This window comes from Podarcis raffonei, chromosome 13 (assembly GCF_027172205.1).
Source record: "Podarcis raffonei isolate rPodRaf1 chromosome 13, rPodRaf1.pri, whole genome shotgun sequence".
In the NCBI taxonomy this organism is placed as follows: domain Eukaryota; kingdom Metazoa; phylum Chordata; class Lepidosauria; order Squamata; family Lacertidae; genus Podarcis; species Podarcis raffonei.
Genome location: NC_070614.1, coordinates 9,865,577 through 9,887,827, shown reverse-complemented (window position 1 = coordinate 9,887,827; position 22,251 = coordinate 9,865,577). Strand labels below are relative to the sequence as shown.

The 22,251-nt window shown below is 46.6% G+C and overlaps 1 protein-coding gene across 1 annotated transcript; it reads left to right on the top strand.

Moving 5' to 3' along the window:
• The first annotated feature begins 20,122 nt into the window (after positions 1-20,122).
• Positions 20,123-21,250, top strand: CCR10 (C-C motif chemokine receptor 10). The gene has a single exon (XM_053362147.1). It carries the CDS (start codon positions 20,134-20,136, stop codon positions 21,184-21,186), a length of 1,053 nt encoding a protein of 350 aa, XP_053218122.1. The 5' UTR covers positions 20,123-20,133; the 3' UTR covers positions 21,187-21,250.
• Positions 21,251-22,251: the final 1,001 nt, after the last annotated feature.

Genomic DNA, 22,251 nt, shown 5'->3' with positions numbered 1-22,251 from the left:
GTGAGACTGCTGACCCAGGCAGCAGAGGCCTTTGGGTGCCCTGCCTGCCCTACCGCCTCAAGCAGTGGTGGAGAATTAAAAGTTTGTTGAATATATTTCTAATACAAAAAAATTAGAAATTACTTGAAAGAAACAAATAGGCCCAGGATTAAACTAAGTTATAATTAAATAAATGGGATTTAGAATGTTAAGAAAAGTGAATAAGATGGACTATAATTGGAAATTGTTTTAGTTTAATAATGATATTGGAAAGCTGTTACTTTTAATTACAAGGAAACTCAGAAGGGAGGGACTTGAGGAAGTCAACCAAGATGTTTAAAAGGTTGGATTTGTGAAGAATTAAGTTTGTTGTTATTGTTTATCTGTTTATTGTTCCTTTCTCTCTCTCTCTTTCTGTTTTTGTGTATCATTCTGCTTTGTGGTTTGTGTTATCATTGTGGAAAATCTAATAAATAATAGAAAAGTTTGTTGAATATATTTCAAGACAGCCATCTGGATTTACATAATAGCGAATTAATAAGCCATTCATTACAAGCGGCGAGACACAACATAACCAGACACTGGAAATAACCTTTTTTGGCACAGCAATGGACAATTGGTACAACTGAGCTCTTCTCGAGAGATTAACATATAAATTATGGTTGACACGTGGACAGATAAAGAAATATGGCTTTACGCTGGTGTGACGTAATTTCAAAACATATGCCAGTATTCCAAGAAACGACCAAGTCCCCATGTCAGCATTTGCCTCAGTCTGGTTGATCTACAATTAAATTTAAGCATAAATCATTATCTTCACTTTGAACCCCACTCCCATGTTCATCGATAGACAAGCATTTTACATTGTTTCATTGGTAACATAAGGGGGGGTGACTTATTACTCATATTTAAGCACAAACTGAAGGGCTCCTGATTAGGCATTTAGCTACGCAATGCCGAGTGTTATCTGTTAACTCTGTTCTATTCTGTTTCCCCTTAGATTTAGATTTTATTTAAACCAATTCATGAACCAAGAACTTATACCAGGGGTAGGCAACTTAAGGCCCATGGGCCATAAACGGCCCACAGGGGTCGTTTAACCAGCCCACGAGCCACCCCCGAACCGAGCCGCCTATTTGGCGAGTCCCCATGCGCTACGCTAAACTGGTGCAGCGCGGCATGGGGACTTGCTTCCGCGGTGCCGGAAATCATGTCTGCGCATGCTCAGATGCCGAAAATCGCGTCTGCGCAGACACAGACGCCGAAAATCATTTCTGCGTAGACACCGGAAATCATGGCTACACGCACGATCCGATGCACAGAGGGATCTCCGCTGGGGTGAACCAGCCCAAGCGAGGTAAACCTTGCTGACCCCTGACTTATACCTGTACATTAACCACCAATAATGAACCGTGAAATGCTGTAGGTATTACTGCAAATTTATTTTTGCTATTTTTGCGGCGGACAAATGACGTGAGAAGGCTTGATCTATTTACAGTGGTACCTCAGGTTAAGAACTTAATTCGTTCTGGAGGTCCTTTCTTAACCTGAAACTGTTCTTAACCTGAGGTACCACTTTAGCTAATGGGGCCTCCCGCTGCCGGAGCACGATTTCTGCTCTCATCCTGAAGCAAAGTTCTTAACCTGAGGTACTATTTCTGGGTTAGTGGAGTCTGTAACTTGAAGTGTCTGTAACCTGGAGCGTCTGTAACCCGAGGTACCACTGTATTTGTACCATTTGTTATTCCTACGGCCCTTGTTTAGAAAATCCAATAAAAAGTTATTTTTTTAAAAAAAGCACATTTGTATATTGAAGAGTACACATGTTATCCACACTTACTATCATGTTAGCCATTTCCTAGAATGCAAATTGCCCCAATTTGGGCATTCTCTTTCACTTTATTACAGCCCCATAACTGGGGGTGGGGGCAGGGGGGGCTACACCCTCTGCTGTGTCTCTATTGTCACTGTCCATGTGTTGGAGGAGGGAGATTTAAAGCAGAGTGTCTGCATGTCACCTCCTCACATGATCACATTTCCTTGAACTTCTGTGCCCAATTAAAAGGGCAAGAAAAACAATCCCAAAAGTATCCTGGCAAAATCCAAGGTGAAATGGACAAAAGAGTTATAAACTGTGACATCCCAAACATTTGCTGGATCTGCCAGGAACCCACCTGGCTGGGTTTCTCCAGCCACTCTGAGCAGCTTACAACAGAATGCTAGGAACACGATAAAACATCAGACATTAAAAACTTCCCTAAACAGGGCTGCCTTCAGATGTCTTCTAAAATAGTTGTTTATTTCCTTGACATCTGATGGGAGGGCGTTCCACAGGGCGGGTGCCACCACCAAGAAGGCCCTCTGCCTGGTTCCCTCTAACCTCACTTCTCAGAGGGAGGGAACTGCCAGAAGGCCCTTGGAGCTGGACCTCAGTGTCTGAGCTGAACGATGGGGATGGAGGTGCTCCTTTAGGTACACTGGGCTGAGGCCGTTTAGGATTTCAAAGATTAGCATCAACACTTTGAATTGTGCTCGGAAACATACTGGGAGCCAATGGAGGACTGGTGTTATGTGATCTTGGCGGCTGCTCCCAGTCACCAGTCTAGCTGCTGCATTCTGGAATAGTAGTTTCTGAGTCACCTTCAAAGGTAGCCCCACATAGAGCACATTGCAGTAGCCCAAATGGAAGATAACTAGAGCATGCACCACTCTGGCGAGACAGTCTGTGGACAGGTGGGGTCTCAGCCTGCGTACCAGATGGAGCTGGTAGACATCCGCCCTGGACACAGAATCGACCTGCGCCTCCATGGACAGCTGCGAGTCCAAAATGACTCCCAGGCTGCGCACCTGGTCCTTCAGGGGCACAGTTACCATATTCAGGACCAGGGAGTCCCCCATACCTGCCCGCCCCCTGTCACCCCAAAACAGTACTTCTGTCTTGTCAGGATTCAACCTCAATCTGGTAGCCGCCATCCATCCTCCAACTGCCTCCTGGCACTCACACAGGAAATTTTGTCAGGAGTGTATTGCTTAGCATGTAGCTAACCCATGCCAAATATCAGACAGTTTGTACAAATCTATGGGGGGTTTATTAAGATTATTATTATTATTATTATTATTATTAATAATAATAATAATGTTTTATATATTTATTATAGTATTTATAGTATTATTATTATTATTATTATTATTATTATTATTATTATTATTATAGAATAATAATAATATCCAGGCTGTGGAATGCAGCCTTGACCAGCTCAGTTTACCTGTATAGGGAGTCTCATGCCTGTATAATTGCCATGACCATGAGGTAAAATTTGATACGGTGATATATATATTTAATCCACCTCAAATCCTTTCAGGGGAGAAAATCCCAAAGGAAGGGGAAGCAGCCTGCTTCTGGGATGAGAGGAAGTGAGGTCGGGGTTTAATTTGAGCCAGATGGAAGTGCTATGTCAACCACAGAATCCCATCCTGATGTCAGGTCTGGCATTTGGATCACAAGGACTTTTAATGCTGCTGAATGAAGGATTTGACATTTTGAAGCTCATCGTCTCGCTGAGAGCCACTGAGCTTGCCTCGTCACCTGCAGGAACAGAGGAATGGAGGGCAGTTGGTGTGAAAGGCAGAAAAACCCAACCAGTCACACGCCCTACAGAACAGCTAGGAGGTTCTCGCATGCCGGCTTCTTTAAAATGAGCATGAGATGGCCAGGACTGCTGCAATGGGTCAAGAGAGATGATAATAAACAGCCAGGGTGTGACAGCAGGGAAATAAATAGGAGATGTGTTAGTGCTAGCATCATCTGAGAAACCAGACAGGCTCTGGCTGCAGTGTGACAGATGTGTGGCTCGTTTGCAATCAACCAGCAGATTAAGCCTCGGGGGCTTTTAGGGGCTTGTGGGGTTTATTATCAGCTAAAGCAGTGAAAGCTACACGGAATTGATTCTGTTTCTGGTTCCTGTTGTCATTTTCACCCTCTCCGAGTCAGAGGGGTGGCTACGGTTTGGCCGGATGGCCTAGAAAACGGCCCCCAATCCCACCGCCCTCCACCAATGGCAAGGTCATCTACTGCCCTGGAACATGAGAGGGGGGGAGAGAAGGAAAGACATCCCAGCGTATTAATGGTTACGGAGCATGAGCCAAGTGGAAATCGTCACAACCCTGCAGTCCCTCGGGAGAATGGGGAGCGTCGAAATCCTAACAGGGGTTCCCTGGACCACTGTAACTAATTTAAATAGATTTTTCTACAGAGGAAAGGTTTTTTTTAACCACCCAGGGAATGGCCTAAATTCTATTCTTAGAGGTTTAGAGTCCCAAATGCATACTTCCAGAAGCAAACCTACAGAGAAAATGTTAGATTTCAATTTGTGTATCTTGACACGAGAGACGTCACCTTGCCAACTAAGGTCCTTATGATTAAAGCTATGGTTTTCCCAGTAGTGATGTATGGAAGTGAGAGCTGGACCATAAAGAAGGCTGATTGCCGAAGAATTGATGCTTTTGAATTCTGGTGCTGGAGGAGACTCTTGAGAGTCCCATGGACTGCACAAAGATCAAACGCATCCATTCTTAACGAAATCAGCCCTGAGTGCTCACTGGAAGGACAGATCCTGAAGCTGAGGCTCCAATACTTGGCCACCTCATGAGAAGAGAAGATTCCCTGGAAAAGACCCTGATGTTGGGAAAGATGGAGGGCACAAGGAGTAGGGGATGACAGAGGACGAGATGGTTGGACAGTGTTCTCGAAGCTACCAGCATGAGTTTGACCAAACTGCGGGAGGCAGTAGAAGATAGAAGTGCCTGGCATGCTCTGGTCCATGGGGTCACGAAGAGTCGGACACGACTAAACGACTAAACAACAACAACATCTTGACACGGTTTCTGTTACAGTAAAGGTAAAGGGACCCCTGACCATTAGGTCCAGTCGCAGACGACTCTGGGGTTGTGGCGCTCATCTCGCTTTACTGGCCGAGGGAGCCGGCGTACAGCTTCTGGGTCATGTGGCCAGCATGACTAAGCCGCTTCTGGCAAACCAGAACAGCGCACAGAAATGCCGTTTACCTTCCCACCAGAGTAGTACCTATTTATCTACTTGCACTTCGTGCTTTCGAACTGCTAGGTTGCCAGGAGCAGGGACCGAGCAATGGAAGCTCACCCCGTCGCGGGGATTCGAACCGCCGACCTTCTGATCAGCAAGCCAAAAAGGCTCAGTGGTTTAACCCACAACGCCACCCGTGTCCCATCTGTATTCTGTTTTAATATCCAGTTGGAAAGAACATTCTTCACTGTTATTTTATGGAGGGTGGAGCTGAACTTTACAACCCACTACAACTAGCGGCCTGATGGAGCGTCTCCACCCCTATCATTCAGCCCAGACAATGAGGTACAGCACCAAGGGTTTTCTGGCAAGTCCCCTCATTACGAGACGTGAGGTTACAGGGAATCAGGCAGAGGGCCTTCTCAGTAGTGGCACCCGCCCTGTGGAACACCCTCCCATCAGGAGATAATCATATGACTTTTTGCAGACATCCAAAGGCAGCCCTGTTTTAGGAAGCTTCTTATGTCGGATGTTTTGGTGTGTTTCTTTTTATTATTATTTCATATTCTTTATTGAAAAATAAAAAGTACTGGGGTAACACAGTCAGATGGGCGGGGTACAAGAAATAAATTATTATTATAATTCAGCTATTTGTTCACAACAGTTTCCTAGAGTTTAATTCATGGAGGGGTGGGGTATTTCTGAACCTCTAATAACCTATCTGTGGTATATCAGTGTCCTGTGGATATATTAAGCCCCCATGCGATACTCCCTGAAATGGTTAGCTGTATCCATTTATTTAATTTTGCTATTTTGTAAAAAAAAAATTATACGCTGCTTGATTGCAAAAACACCCACCCACACAACCACATATGAAAAGATAAAACAAGAAAATAAAGTGAAATTTGCAGCTGTACTTTAGAACATGCGAAAGTTGCAATTCTAAAACAGATTAAAATTACTTCAGCTTTCTAAGAATCTGGACAGAGTTGTCAAAACAAGAATGTTTTTAGCAGGTGCTGGAAAGAATACAGTGAAGAGGCCTGCTTGATCTTAACAGCTAGGGAATTCCAAAGTTTCAGTGCTGCCACACTCAACGACCGAGTTCTTACAAATGCGGAATGGGTATTTATATGGCAACTGTAGTTGTGGCAATTCCACCAATTGGAGCAACCGAGCGGGCAAATAAGACGAAATCATAAGTAAACTGGTCCCATGTTGTTAAGGACTGTATATTCTAATATAAGAGAACCGATGTTGTTTGATAACTATCCCTGCTGTGGTTGGAAATTATATTCATTTACTACTCGCTCAAGTTTAATGGTATCTGTTATCCATTTGTGTCCTAGGCGCCTGTTCCTCTTTACACAACTCTGCTCAGCCTTCAAGTCTGTGATGCTGTTGATATACAGTGGTACCTCGGGTTAAGTACTTAATTCGTTCTGGAGGTCCGTTCTTAACCTGAAACTGTTCTTAACCTGAAGCACCACTTTACCTAATGGGGCCTCCTGCTGCCGCCAGAGCACGATTTCTGTTCTCATCCTGAAGCAAAGTTCTTAACCTGAAGCACTATTTCTGGGTTAGCGGAGTCTGTAACCTGAAGCATATGTAACCTGAAGCGTATGTAACCTGAGGTACCACTGTATACCGTATTTTTTGCTCTATAAGACACACCAGACCATAAGACACACCTAGTTTTGGGAAGATGATAACAAGGGAAAAAATATTCTGAATCCCAGAAGCCAGGACAGCAAGCGGAGGCTGCATGCGGCTAAGGCTCCCCCAAGAGCCGCGCTCCCTTTAAAGAGTGTGTGAAGTGTGTGTGAGGCTCTTTAAAGGGAGCGCTGAGCAGAGCCTCCCGCCTGCATTCGCCCCATAAGACGCACACACATTTCCCCTTACTTTTTAGGAGGGAAAAAGTGAGTCTTATAGAGCAAAAAATACAGTAGATGGTTTTCAACCCCAAAGAAGCTAGCTCCAATGTACAAAATGAACCAAACAAGTGCTGGAAGTGTAAGGACAGTGAGGGGTCATTTTATCATATGTGGCAGGTGTGAAGGAAGTCAAAGGCCTTTGCAGAAGCAGAGCTAGCCGGCGGGTGTCCCAGGGGGGCGGGAGCGATGTCACCCCCCTCAGGCATGACACCTGGGGCGGACTGCACCCACCACACCCCTTTCCTCCGCCAGTGGTCCTTTGGGAACATGATATATAATGAAATTAAGAACATTTTAAAACTGACTTTTCTCAAGAGGGCCGAATCTTTCCTGCTGACGATATTAAACAGTGGAACCCCAAAGAAATCCTCAACGGTTTTTCTTTAGGACTGCCATAAGTCTGCATTTTCCCAGACTTTACTGGGATTTCAAAGGCAGAAATGATGCTTTGTCAATCGAAAAATTACATAATTTTTTTTGGCGTTTTTGTAAACAAAGCTCAAGAACCTTGGTTAAGGTCTTCCTTAAAATGTTCAATAATTTGGGGGGGGGTTACCTAAAAGAGGTTCAACCATTTTGGGGTCTTCCTTAAAAAAAAAGCTCAATAATGTTTCAAAATATGGCAACCCTAATTTATGTATGTGACCACAGGCAAGGAATCTCTGCACACAGAAATGGAAGCAGTAGAGAAGACCCTCAAAGGAAGATGGGTTAATGAAAATCCTGGAATACGCAGAGATGGCTAAACTGATGGTGCTGACAAGAGACACAAATTTAGAATCCTTTGAAGACAACTAGAAACCCTTTACTGTCTATTTAAAAAGGTATTTCCCATATGCGAAGACTACAGCAGGGTTTGAAATGTAAGAAAATAGCAGGTTTTATTAAGAAACATGTTAAAGCTGGGAATGTGTGTTGCTTTGCTGCTTCAAAATGTGCCAAGCCAGCTGTTAGGTACTGAGTTGAATAGGATCCAAAATGCAGCAGTCTGATTGGCCCTAGAACAATAGGATTCAGAATGCAGCAGTCTGATTGGTCCTAGAACAATAGGACCCAGAATGCAGCAGTCTGATTGGTCCACAGGAGCCACCCAATCCAGCTCCAGGTGGAAGTGAATCCGCAACCTGATTGGCCGACAAGAGAACCCCGGAATTAGCCAGTCACGTGGGGCCCATTGTGTATATAATGTATATAAAGTGGACATTCTGGGGGAACTTCCATTTCCTCCTCACCACTATGAGCTGAACAAAGAGCACGAAATCCACTCTCGACTCCGAGTATATTTCCCCAGCCTTGTTGCGTTTGGGTGCCATCCTGGCCGTGATGCTGAGGGCTGCAAAGAGTGGCTGTGGAGGTCTGTTCCAAAGTCCCACCTCCTCAAGCTGATACGTGCCAGACATCAATAGCCGCTTCTTTTCTACCCCTCCATTTCCACTGATGTTTCCTGTGCATTGATGGGGATGATGGGCCTTGAGGGTGAAAGTGAGAACAAAGAGTCCCAGGTGCTTGTGGTGTGTGATGGGGTGGAAGAACCAGCCGCTGTTCATGAAATAACAGCTGGTCCACAGTGGCGGGCAGAAATGCACTACAGCTCTCCACTTAGTGAATTGAATCAAACCTTTTAAAAACAACAACAACAACAATTTTACTTATACCCCGCCCATTTGGCCAGGCCTTCCCAGCCACTCTGGGTGGCTTCCAACAGGATACAGTGGTACCTCGGGTTAAGTACTTAAATCGTTCCAGAGGTCCGTTCTTAACCTGAAACTGTTCTTAACGTGAATCACCACTTTAGCTAATGGGGCCTCCTGCTGCCGCCGCGCCTCCGGAGCACGATTTCTGTTCTCATCCTGAAGGTACTATTTCAGGGTTAGCGGAGACTGTAACCTGAAGTGTATGTAACCTGAAGCGTATGTAACCCGAGGTACCACTGTATTGCAAACACAATAAAAGATCAAACATTAAAAGCTTCCCTAAACAGGTCTGCCTTCAGGTGTCTTCTAAAAGTCTGGTAGTTGTTGTTCTCTTTGACATCTGGTGGGAGGGTGCCACTACTGAGAAGGCCTTCTGCCTGGTTCCCTCTAACCTCACTTCTCGCAGTGAGGGAACCACCAGAGGGCCCTCGGCGCTGGACCTCAGTGTCCTGGCAAAACGATGGAGGTGGAGACGTTCCTTCAGGTATACTGGACCGAGGCCATTTAGGGCTTTACAGGTCAGCACCAACACTTTGAATTGTGCTCAGAAAAGTACCTGGAGCCAATGTTGGTCTTTCAGGACTCAACAATGAAATGTTCAAATGTTTCTTTGGTTGTTCCAGCCACGCTCCGTACTGGGAGCCTATGTAGGTCTTTCAGGACCGGTCTTATATGGTCTTTCAAGACCGGGGTTATATGGTCTCGGCGGCCGCTCCCAGTCACCAGTCTAGCTGCCTCATTCTGGATTAGTTGTAGTTTCCGGCTCACCTTCAAAGGTAGCCCCACGTAGAGTGCATTGCAGTAGTCCAAGCGAGAGATAACCAGAGCATGCACCACTCTGGCCAGACAGTCTGCGGGCAGGTAGGGTCTCAGCCTGCGTACCAGATGGAGCTGGTACAGTCTTATTAAATAAGACAGTATTGTAGATGATAAAAATGTAAATTACATTTTTTTCTTACCTGAACTGATGATAGTCATTGTTTGGATGGGGGGGGGCTTTTATCCATTTCTGCAGTCACACAATCAATCAATCAATCAATCAATCAATCAATCAACGAACAACAAGTCACAGACACAAAAATGAAAAAGCCACACCAACAAAAATGCAAAAAACAGCAAAAACAAAAGCACCAGATATCACCTCAGAACACTGCAATCAGAAACAGAAGGCTTTAATTATGATGGGAGGACTTAATTTTGCTGCTTAAGGGTAAAAACGGGGGTGGGGGGGAGGAAAGCTTATTACTATGTGGGGGGAGTTAAATTTGCTGTGCAACAGTAAAAACGGAAGCTCAGGAGCACGTTTGGCTTCCGATGTAAAGTTCGAAAACCAGAACACCTACTTTCGGGTTTGCAGCGTTTGAGTTCCGAGTTGTTTGGGAACTAAGCTGTTCGAAAACCGAGGTACCAATGTATATTTTCAGTTGTGAGCTTTACAACTTTTTTTGTGGATAGTTTTCAGAGCGTTTTTTTATAGCTGTGTAGATCTAGCCCCAGAGTGGATGGGGCAACCCAGTCAGATGGGTGGGGCATAATAATGATGATGATGATGATGATGGAATAGGATGTCCCTATTTTCAATGGGGGACACGGGCGGCGCTGTGGGTTAAACCACAGAGCCTAGGACTTGCCGATCAGAAGGTCGGTGGTTCAAATCCCCGCGACGGAGTGAGCTCCCGCTGCTCGGTCCCAGCTCCTGCCAACCTAGCCTTTATTCCATTATTATTATTATTATTAAAGGTAAAGGGACCCCTGACCATTAGGTCCAGTCATGGCCGACTCTGGGGTTGTGGTGCTCATCTCGCTTTATTGGCCGAGGGAGCCGGCGTACAGCTTCCGGGTCGTGTGGCCAGCATGACTAAGCCACTTCTAGCGAACCAGAGCAGCGCACGGAAACGCCGTTTACCTTCCCGCTGGAGCGGTACCTATTTGTCTACTTGCACTTTGACGTGCTTTCGAACTGCTAGGTTGGCAGGAGCAGGGACCGAGCAACGGAAGCTCACCCCGTCGCGGGGATTCAAACCACCGACCTTCTGATTGGCAAGCCCTGGGCTCTGTGGTTTAACCCACAGCGCCACCCATCTCCTTAATAATGGAATAGGACGTCCCTATTTTCATTGGAGAAATCTTGGATGGTATGTAAAGCTCTCAAGCAGAGGAGGCATGCCAGAAATGTTGTTGTTGTTTAGTCGTTTAGTCGTGTCCGACTCTTCGTGACCCCATGGACCAGAGCACGCCAGGCACGCCTGTCTTCCACTGCCTCCCGCAGTTTGGTCAAACTCATGCTGGTAGCTTCGAGAACACTGTCCAACCATCTCGTCCTCTGTCATCCCCTTCTCCTTGTGCCCTCCATCTTTCCCAACATCAGGGTCTTTTCCGGGGAGTCTTCTCTTCTCATGAGGTGGCCAAATTATTGGAGCCTCAGCTTCAGGATCTGTCCTTCCAGTGAGCACTCAGGGCTGATTTCCTTCAGAATGGATCGTTTTGATCTTCTTGCAGTCCATGGGACTCTCAAGAGTCTCCTCCAGCACCATAATTCAAAAGCATCAATTCTTTGGCCATCAGCCTTCTGGTCCAGTTCTCACTTCCATACATCACTACTGGGAAAATGCCAGAAATAAAAGGTGTCAAACCTGTTTTGTTGCTACTGGCAATCCGCACTGGTATTGTTTTCTCTTTCGGCAACAAAGGGGGGCCCATATGTTGCTCTGTTGCCAAAGCAGGGAGGTAGCTGGTTCCTCCCCCTTCGTGAAGCTGTTCTTTAAGGAAAGGAGGGCAAGGGTGGCGAGAGTGGGGTGGGGTTCATGCCTCTTTCAGGGACAGATGTGGGGGTCTCAGCCCTCCACTTGTTAAAAAGATGGAGGAAGAAACGCCTCCTTTATTTATGAAGGCCAAGTAGGGATGAGCTCTTTGGGGCCTGGAGAATGGGGGAAAGCCCGTCAGGATTATAACTTCCCAAATCCAAAAGCCTATTAAAATTAAAACCAAATTGATTTTTCAGCTGACATCGAGAGAAAAGGAGGGCTCCTCCCCACTACTGTTTAATCTGCTTGTTAACGGCAATGGATTTTTGATGTCTGTGTGACTGTTTGCTGGGGAAAGGTAATGATGCCCTCCCCCCACAAGCAAAACACAACCACTCTATAGTGAAATCTGAAATATAGGATTTACATCTGCCCCACATAGGGAAAATATGGGGCAATTCCTCACCTCTGTGATCCTCTTTCTTTGTTTTGCTCCGGTGTCAGGGTTTATCTGAGGAATAAGCACCCAGAATTAGGAGGTCAACATTAGACAAATGGAAACAAATATTGCAGTCCCTGAATAAAAATATTGTGGTTCACAGCTCCAGACAACTTGAAACAAAAGGTTTACAGTGCTGTTTGAAGCTCACTGAGAACGTTGGGGTTTTTTTGTTAGGAAAGGATATATAATGAACTGGAAAAAAAGTTTGTTTGTTTGTTTTTTAAAGCATTTTATTGAACATAACAACAATATAATATTTTAACAATAAAACATATCTTCCCCCCCAAAAAAATTCCCTAATTTTTTTCCTCCCCCTCCCCCAAAAAGAACCCCCCTCCCCTCCCCCCCCGGACTTCCCTCAGCTCCTCTCTCTGGTCTTCCGTACTTATAATTCTCTGCATATTGTAAAATTGTAAAGATCCTTAACTTATCTGTCTATGTATTATTCATAATAAATTTGTGGGTGTTTATTCAAAACCTGCCAAGGAGTCCAATTCATTTTGTTGTTTCTTTAAGTACTTTGCAAAAGGTTCCCATGCTTCTTTAAAGTCACAGTTGTCCTTGTCACGCAGTTTGTGTGTCAGTTTCGCCAGTTCCACGTAATCCATCAATTTCTCTTGCCACAGTTCTTTAGTCGGGGTTTCTTCATTCTTCCATCCTTGTGCTATTAAGACTCTTGCCACAGTTGTCGCATACATAAAGATATTCTTAAATTTCCTTGGCAGGTCTTTCCCAACAATCCCTAACAAAAATGCTTCCGGTTTTTTAACAAATGTTAATTGGAACATTTTCTTCAACTCATTATGTATCATTTCCCAAAATTTTCTGATCTTACTGCAATCCCACCACATATGATAAAAAGTCCCTTCTTTTTCCTTACATCTCCAACACATGTTTGAGCCTGTTTTGTACATTCTTTGAAAAAAAAATGTTTAAAATAACTTTTGTAAAAATACAACACCAGAAGCCTTCTTATTAGGAATTGTAGGTACCGACATCCCAAAGGAACAGAAAAGGCTCTTCATGTATGCGACAACAGCAGCACGGATGCTACTAGCCCAGAGATGGAAATAAGAAATAGTCCCTACCAGAGAGGAAGGGCAAATTAAGCTGTTAGACTACGCCCAAATGGCAAAATTTGCCGGAAAGTTCAGGGACCAAGACGACAAAAACTTCAAAAAAGAATGGGGGAAATTTATAATTTATTTAGGAGACCACTGTAAGCAGATGAAAACATTAGCAGGATTTTAATCTCACTTGTAATGTAACAAATACTATGGACAATATGGAGAGATATAAAATGTAGATTATGAAATGATATGCAGTTGAAAGAGTGGACAATAGGACCTGTGGAGGGGATGGGAGTCTGGAGATATAGAGGAATCTCTTTATATGGATATGTATTTGGTTTTGTTATAAATTTATATTTGTAAAATCAAATAAAAATGACTTTTTAAAAAAGAGAATGTTTTTTGGTGGTGGTGGTTTTATCTTTGTCACTGTTCTACATACAGACATACCTGGGGTTACATACACTTCAGGTTGCGTTTTTTTGGGTTACGGAACCGCCGAAACCCAGAAGTATGGGAATGGGTTACTTCTGGGTTTCGGTGGTTGCGCATGCGCAGGAGTGCTAAATCACACTTTGCACATGCGGAGAAGCACTGAATCGCAACTTGTGCGTGCGCAGACGCGTCGCTGCGGATTGTGAACGTGCATCCTGCACGGATCACGTTCGCAACCCGAGCATCTACTGTAGCATAGCTGTCAACTTACAAATTTGAAAATAAGGGACCAGCAGCCTCGAAAATAAGGGATCAGCAGCCAAAATAAGGGATTTTCAGGGCACAGGTATGTTCGACTTCTGACCCCCTCCGAGCCAAAGGCAGAAAGCCCAGCCAGCAGCCAAACGAAGCCTCAAGCAGTGGTTCCCATAGCGCAGCAACCCGGCAAAGGGGATGCAGCAAGGAAAACCACCGTCACCTCTACGCTGGGAAGCGCTGAGCAAAGGCGAGTCCCCAGGCAACATGGCTGATTTGATCAGCACAAGGCATGCAAGCTCCACCCCCCAGTCGTTCTTAGACTCCTTATTGGGTGAGCAACGCAGCCAAGCAACACAGTTGGAGCCTCCCTCCTCCCTGGCCGGCAGGGAGGGAGGGAGAGGAGCTGCTTCCTTTGAAACCCGGGAAATTTAAGGGACATCATCAATAAGGGACAGCAGCGGGACACGACACTGGGATAAGGGAGTTTCCCGCTAAATAAGGGACGGATGACAGCTGTGTACTGTAGTTCTAAAGGGATCTGTTTCAGGCTTTTTTGCTCTGTGGTGGGTGAGAACAGGGAGCATAAATGTTCAACCAGAACACATTCCTCTTACATCTCATAGTGAGAAGCAGCCATGCCTCTGAATGACAGTTGCTGAAAACCGCAGGAGAGGACAGTGCCTTTGCGCTCGGATCCTGCCTTTGGGCTTCTCACAGGTCAGCCACTGCGACAACAGGATGCCAGACTAAATGGACCACTGGCGTCATTTTTCACTGGAAAGAGACGCGATGTGATGGGTTTGAAGTTGTGTCTTCTATACAACATCACATTTTCATTAATCGGCCCTGAGGAGAGGGAAATTCCGCCCCATCATTCTGCACCCACAAACACTCAAAACAGATTTCATAACTTTGCTTACAAGCATGCCCCGAACAGGTGGAAACCCTCCCCCCCAACTTTTAAACTATGTGAGATTCACAACACTTTTGCAAATTATCTCCATCGCACGCACCATGTCGTATCTGCAAAGTAAGCCCAGGCTTGCTAGGTTTAGATGTGGTTAATGCAGCGCTTATTCTTGGCGTGTTTATCTCAGTATCAAGGAGGGGGCGAGCCCTTTCAGAATCAGCCACAAAATCACTCGGCAGAGCAGCCGGCGTATAAAAAAAACGAGACAGCCTTCAAGGATGTGACTGCGACACGATGGAGGGCAAAGAGCACGTTGGAGTTGAGGTAAGTGGGAGAGCGACTGGGGTATACTCCTTACAATTCCCCTTTTGAGAAAAGACAAGCAGGAGGAGAAGTTTGTGAAATTACGAGATAGTGGGTAGATAAATCTTTTCCTCCCTCTCTCGCAACCGTGGAATCTGTGGCTATCCAATGAAGCTGAACGCCGGAAGATTTAGGACGGATAAAAATAACTTATTTACACAGTCAAACTATGGGACTGACTTGACCAGGACTGTCCCCGACTTCGATGGCTTTAAAAGAGGATTAGACAAACTGTGCTAGCCATGATGGTTATGCTCTGTCTCCATCGCTGCAGACAGCAATGCTTTCGAATACCAGTTACTGGAAGCCACGGGAAGGGAGGGTGGTCTTGTGTTCGAATCCTGCTTTCCAGTTTCCCACAGGCATCTGGTTTTGCCACTGTGAGAACAGGATGCTAGACAAGATGGACCATTGCCTTGAACCAGCAGGGTATTATGATGTATTATTATGCAGCGGGTGGTGCTGTGGTCTAAGCCACTGAGCCTCTTGGGCTTGCCGATCAGAAGGTCGGTGGTTCGAATCCCCGAGACGGGGTGAACTCCCGTTGCTCTGTCAAACTAGCAGTTCAAAAGCACGCCAGTGCAAGTAGATAAATAGGTACTGCTGCGGCGGGAAGGTAAATGCTGTTTCCATGAGCTCTGGTTTCTGTCACTGTGTCCCGATGTGCCAGAAGCGGTTTAGTCATGCTGGCCACATGAGCCAGAAAGCTGTCTGTGGACAAATGGCGGCTCCCTTGGCCTGAAAGTGAGAAGAGCAGAGGGCCTTCTCGGTAGTGGCACCCTCCCACCAGATGTCAAAGAGAACAACAACTACCAGACTTTTAGAAAACATCTGAAGGCAGCCCTGTTTAGGGAAGCTTTTAATGTTTGATGTATTACAGTATTTTAATTTTTTTTGCAAGCTGCCCAGAGTGGCTGGGGAAGCCCAGCCAGATAGGTGGGGTATAAATTATTATTATTATTAACCCCATAGTCGCCTGACTGCACTTAACTGTTCAGGGCTCCTTTACCTTTACCTATTATGTTCCTATGGAATCCCAAGCGACAAGCACAGGACTATTCTAGATTAACCCCACCAGTTTATTCCTTGAGATCCTTCCCACCATCATAATACTTGTGTGTGTAACTGTTTTGTTTGTAACTATAGTTTGAATTTTTGTGTTTTTATATTGTGAAATGCTGAGTGGTCCTTGGATGAAAGGTGACGTATAAATTTATTAAATAGTGAAATAATAATCATCAGCACAAACATACCGGAATTACTTTGAAAGAGGTTGTTATTGGTAGGCAGTGGGGAGCAGAGGGATAGCAGCCCCACCACCCAGTGACTTGCAAAAAGGGAAAAATAAATCTACCACCATTTGAAATTAAGCATCCTGTTAGTCTGTACTTGTCGATACTTGCTGGTGCCTATAAAGCAATGTACATGAAGAGGTATCTAAAATGATGCATATTGTGGAGAAAGTGAATGGAGAGGATGTTTCGCTCTCTCTCTCTCATAATACTAGAAACTGGAATCATCCAGTGAAGCTGAATTGTAGAAATTCAGAACAGCTTCATACATCACAGAGTTACACTTTGCAATTTGCTACCCCAAGATAGGGACGCGGGTGGCGCTGTGGGTAAAACCTCAGTGCCTAGGACTTGCCGATCGTATGGTCGGCGGTTTGAATCCCTGCAGCGGGGTGAGCTCCCGTCGTTCGGTCCCAGCTCCTGCCCACCTAGCAGTTCGAAAGCACCCCTAAGTGCAAGTAGATAAATAGGCACTGCTTTATAGCGGGAAGGTAAATGGCATTTCAGTGTGCTGCGCTGGTGCTGGCTCGCCAGCTGCAGCTTCGTCACGGTGGCCACGTGACCCGGAAGTGTCTTCGGACGGCACCGGCTCACGGCCTCTAGAGCGAGATGAGCACGCAACCCTAGAGTCGGACACGACTGGCCCGTACGGGCAGGGGTACCTTTACCTTTACTACCCCAAGATGAGGTGGTGACCAGCAGCTTAGATAGCTTTAAAGGGGGGTGACACCAGGGACGGAGAACCTCCACCCCCAGGGTCAATCCTGGCCCGCCAGGGCATCCAAAGTTAACCCTTTTATTGCAGGGAGGGGGTGGAGGCAAAGGTGGAGACGGAGCATTTTCTGGGAGCATTTGTTCGGTGTGCACATCTTTATCCGTTTTGCAAACGAAAAGGTGCGCCCACGTCTAAGCCACGCTTTGCATGCATGTCACATGTCACTGCCCACTTTCGCCATGTCATCCACCCCTTAAAGCAGAATTCAGAATTCATAAAGCAGAGTGCAGAACTGAGCGGCCAGCTTGCTCACTGGAGCAGGACCGTTTGTGCATATTACACCGATCCTGCTCCGACTGTATTGGCTACTACTTAGTTTCTGGGCCCAATTCAAAGTGCTGGTTTTGACCTATAAAGCCTTAAATGGCTCTGGACCACAATACAGTGGTACCTCAGGTTACAGACTGTTAAGGTTATGGGTGAACATATCAGACGACACATCGATTCTTCAAACCGCTCTTGTTTATTCACAGGCCAGAACAGAACTGAAGTGAAGGGTTCAGCCAGCCTGCTTATATAAAGCTCCAGTACAACACAACAGTAACCATTTTCTGTAACTATCCAATCACTGAATGTCACTTTCAATCCCTTATTTGCATATGTGGACCTGAGTGAAAACTATCTATAGTATCCCCCTGCTGGCCCAGGGTGAGAACTTCAGTACATAACACAGATGCTTCAGGTTACAGACTCCGCTAACCCAGAAATAGTACCTCGGGTTAAGAACTTTGCTTCAGGATGAGAACAGAAATCATGCGGCGGCAGCAGGAGGCTCCATTAGCTAAAGTGGTGCTTCAGGTTAAAAACAGTTTCAGGTTAAGAATGGACCTCCAGAATGAATTACCGTATTTTTCGCTCTATAACACGCACCAGACCATAACACGCACGTAGTTTTTAGAGGAGGAAAACAAGAAAAAAAATATTCTAAATGAAATAGTGGATATATTATTTTTGTGGTTCATGCTGTGGCCACAGACATGTGATCTGACAGTGAGTTTGGAGTAGCCCAATGCAAAAATCCTGAGGATCCATGTGGATCCATGCTTTGTAACCACCGAGAAGGGGAACCATGGATCCTTTGCTCACGACTGCAGCAGATCCCCCCCGCCACCCGCAGGCGTTCGCTCCATAACACGCACAGACATTTCCCCTTACTTTCTAGGAGGAAAAAAGTGAGTGTTATGGTGCAAAAAATACGGTAATTTCTTAACCCGAGGTACCACTGTACTTCAAGGATTGCCTCTATCCATATGAACCTACTTGGACCCTGAGATCATCTTTCGAGGCCCTTCTTCATGTGCCTCCACCTTCAGAGGTCCAGAGAATGGCAACACAAGAAAGGGCCTTCTCTGTAGTGGCTCCCTGTTTGTGGAATGCACTCCCCAGGGAAGTTCGCCTGGTGCCTTCATTATATATCTTTAGGCGCCAGGCAAAAACGTTCCTTTTTAACCAGGCCCTTAAAAGGTAAAGGTACCCCTGACCGTTAGGTCCAGTTGTGGACGACTCTGGGGTTGCGGCGCTCATCTCGCTCTATAGGCCAAGGGAGCTGGCATTTGTGCGCAGACAGCTTCCAGATCATGTGGCCAGCATGACTAAGCCAGAGCGGTACCTATTTATCTACTTGCACTTTGACATGCTTTCGAACTGCTAGGTTGGCAGGAGCAGGGACCGAGCAACGGGAGCTCACCCTGTCGCGGGGATTCGAACCGCCGACCTTCTGATCAGTAAGCCCTAGGCTCTGGTTTAGACCACAGCGCCACCTGCGTCCCATCCAGGCGCTTGGCTGACCTAATCAACATCCTATACCCTTTACAATATGATTTTTTGTGGGGAGTGGGCTGTTGGGTTGTTTTTGTTGTTATTATGTATTTGTGGTTTTATATCTTGATATTATTTTGTGAACCGTCCTGAGATTCACAGGTATAAAGTGGAATAAAAATTCTATTATTATTATTATTATTATTATTATTATTATTATTACCATATTGGCCCAAATATAAGCTGCACCCGAATATAAACCACACCTTTAAAATTAGAGGGGGGAAGAAAAAATACCCAAATACAATCATACCTCGGGTTACAGATGCTTTAGGTTGCGCGTTTTCGGGTTATGTACGTGCCAAAACCCGAAAGTACTAGAACGGGTTACTTCTGGGTTTCTGTGCTTGCGCAAGCGCAGAAGCGCTAAATCATGCTTTGTGCATGCGCAGAAGTGCTGAATTGCGACCTGCGCATACGCAGACACGGCACTGCGGGTTGCGAATGCTGCGGGTTGCGAACGTGCCTCCCGCACGGATCACGTTCGCTACCCGAGCATCCACTGTATAAGCTACTCTGTTCCTGGCTGCATGCTGGGGGCGGGCCTGCGTTGACGACAGCCTTTTCCCTTCCTTGCTTCCTAGTCTTGGTGGAGAGGACGGGGGACTACACACCACCGCTTTCCTGTGCTACTGGCGCTATTTGCCGCACGCTCCTGGCTGCATACCATAGGGCTGTAAATATAAGTCACTCTTTTAACTTTTCATGGTCGGAATTTGGGAGAAAAGCAAAGCTCAGATTCAGGCCAATACAGTAATACAGTGGAACCTTGGGTTAAGTACCGTATTTTTCGCTCTATAAGACACACCAGACCACAAGACGCGCCTAGTTTTTGGAGGAGGAAAACAAGAAAAAAAAATATTCTGAATCTCAGAAGCCAGAACAGCAAGAGGGATCGCTGTGCAGTGAAAGCAGCGATCCCTTTTGCTGTTCTGGCTTCTGGGATAGCTGCGCAGCCTGCATTCGCTCCATAAGACACACACACATTTCCCCTTACTTTTTAGGAGGGAAAAAGTGAGTCTTATAGAGCAAAAAATACGGTACTTAATTCGTTCCAGAGGTCCGTTCTTAACCTGAAACTGTTCTTAACCTGAAGCACCACTTTACCTAATGGGGCCTCCTGCTGCTGCCGCGCCGCCGGAGCACGATTTCTGTTCTCATCCTGAAGCAAAGTTCTTAACCTGAAGCACTATTTCTGGGTTAGCAGAGTATGTAACCTGAAGCGTATGTAACCTGAAGTGTATGTAACCTGAGGTACCACCATAATAATCAAGCATGATAATAAGCACCCCCTGCTTTGCAGGAGCCGATTGCTTGGATGAATGAGCCAGCGGTCACCACCGAGTGGTACCCGTGGGAATACAACGCGTCGCCGCCAGACCTGCCTGAGTTGTGCGAGAAGGCGGCCCTCCGTGCTGTGGCTCACATCTACCTCCCCGTCATGGCCGTCCTCTTTTGTGTGCTGGGCGTCCTGGGCAACGGGATGCTGTTGCTGGTGCGCATCCGCTATCACACGGCCCAGTCCCTCGGGGACGTCCTGCTCTTGTACCTGGCCGTCTCCGACTTGCTGCTGCTCCTGACGCTGCCCGTGGGCGTGGCTGGGATGGTGGGCAGCTGGAGCCTGGGCACCGGCACGTGCCAGGCCTTGCTGGGCCTCCACGCCCTCAACTTCTACAGCGGCTTCCTGTCCCTCATGGGCCTCACTGTGGACCGCTACGTGGCCATCGTGGGCGCACCCGTCGCCCATCGCCTGCACTCCTCCGCCACCTGCTGGGGTCGGCTTTGCTCAGGGCTGGTGTGGCTGCTCTCCGCGGCTCTGGCGCTGCCCCACTTCTTGTACGCCCGTGTTGAGGACTACGGGGGCGTGAGCCTCTGCAGGGTGGCGGACGTCACAGCGGCCATCAGCCTGGTGCAAGTGGCCTTGGGTTTTGTGCTGCCGTTCGCAGTCATGGCGGCCTGCTACACAGCCATCGCACGCGCTCTCCTGGCCTCTCCATGCGCCCAGTCTCTCAAAGCCCTGCGCTTGATTTTGGCCCTGGTCTTGGTCTTCCTGGCTTTGCAGTTGCCCTACGCGCTGCTCACCGCACTGGACACGGCCGATTTGATGGGACACCAGGCGTCGAGCTGCAAAGTTATCCTCCGCCGGGACTTGGCCCTCCTCATCACCAGTGCCTTGGCCTTTGCCCGCTGCTGTCTGAACCCTGTGCTCCACACCTTCCTGGGCATGCGCTTCCGTAAGGACCTGCAACGGCTGAGCCGGGATATGGGCTGCCTGAGGCAATGGGCGTGCTGCGGTGAAAAACCCGGCAACTTCAGGCAGCAAGCATCGTTAGCCACCCATCTGGAAGGAATCTCAGGAGTGGCACCGTGAAAGAGCAGCACCTGAGTGCCACCCACCCGGGAAGAGTCTTGGCATCTTGCAAAACCCACATGCAAACACACACCCATTTCCTGCATTTTTTGACAATAAAGCCTTTATTTTAGGATGCTTTGTCGTTCTTAATTTCACTGTAAGCTGTGAAGACCACACGGGCCCTGGTCCTTTTCCCTTATGGGCCCGTATAGAGTCCTTATGTAGGTTCCCTATCGGTAGGAGAAAATGACAGAGGCCAAGCAGAGAATACCGTATTTTTTGCACCATAACACTCACTTTTTTCCTCCTAGAAAGTAAGGGGAAATGTCTGTGCGTGTTATGGAGCGAATGCCTACGGATGGCGGGGAGATCTGCTGCAGTCGTGAGCAGAGGATCCATGGTTCCCCTTCCTTCCCTCCTCCGTGGCTCGCTTTGAAACAGCAAAGCGGGAGAAGACACGCTGAGTGGGGAGGAGAGAGGAACAAAGAGCCTGCTTGTTTTAAAGGAGCAAAGCGGGAGAGGAGAGGAGCCGCTTACACAGGTCACCCCAAATTCACCAGCAGATCACATAGCATGTCCATGGCTACAGCTTGCACCAAAAAAATCACACACCCACTGTTGCCTGGGGCTGCAGTGGTGCAAAAACGTGGTTACAAAGCATGGATCCACATGGATCCTCAGGATTTTTGCATTGGGCTACCCCAAACTCACCGTCAGATCACATGTCTGTGGTCACAGCATGAACCACAAAAATCATACATCCACTGTTTTGTTTAGAATTTTTTTCCCTTGTTTTCCTCCTCTAAAAACTAGGTGCGTGTTATGGTCGGGTGCGTGTTATAGAGCGAAAAATACGGTATCATGCTCTACTGACTGAACTATCCAGGATGATTGTTCCAGTAATGCTGAAAATGGAGCTTGGCACATGTCCAGGTAAAATTTTTATTTAATATAATCCAAGGCTGGTATTGATAGATCCCCAACACAAATTCAACCCTGCTTCTTGCCCTTCTATAGCCTTCCAAATGACAAGTATTCATTTAGTTGGTGACAATACACCATAGGATGTAATGCAGATGCTTT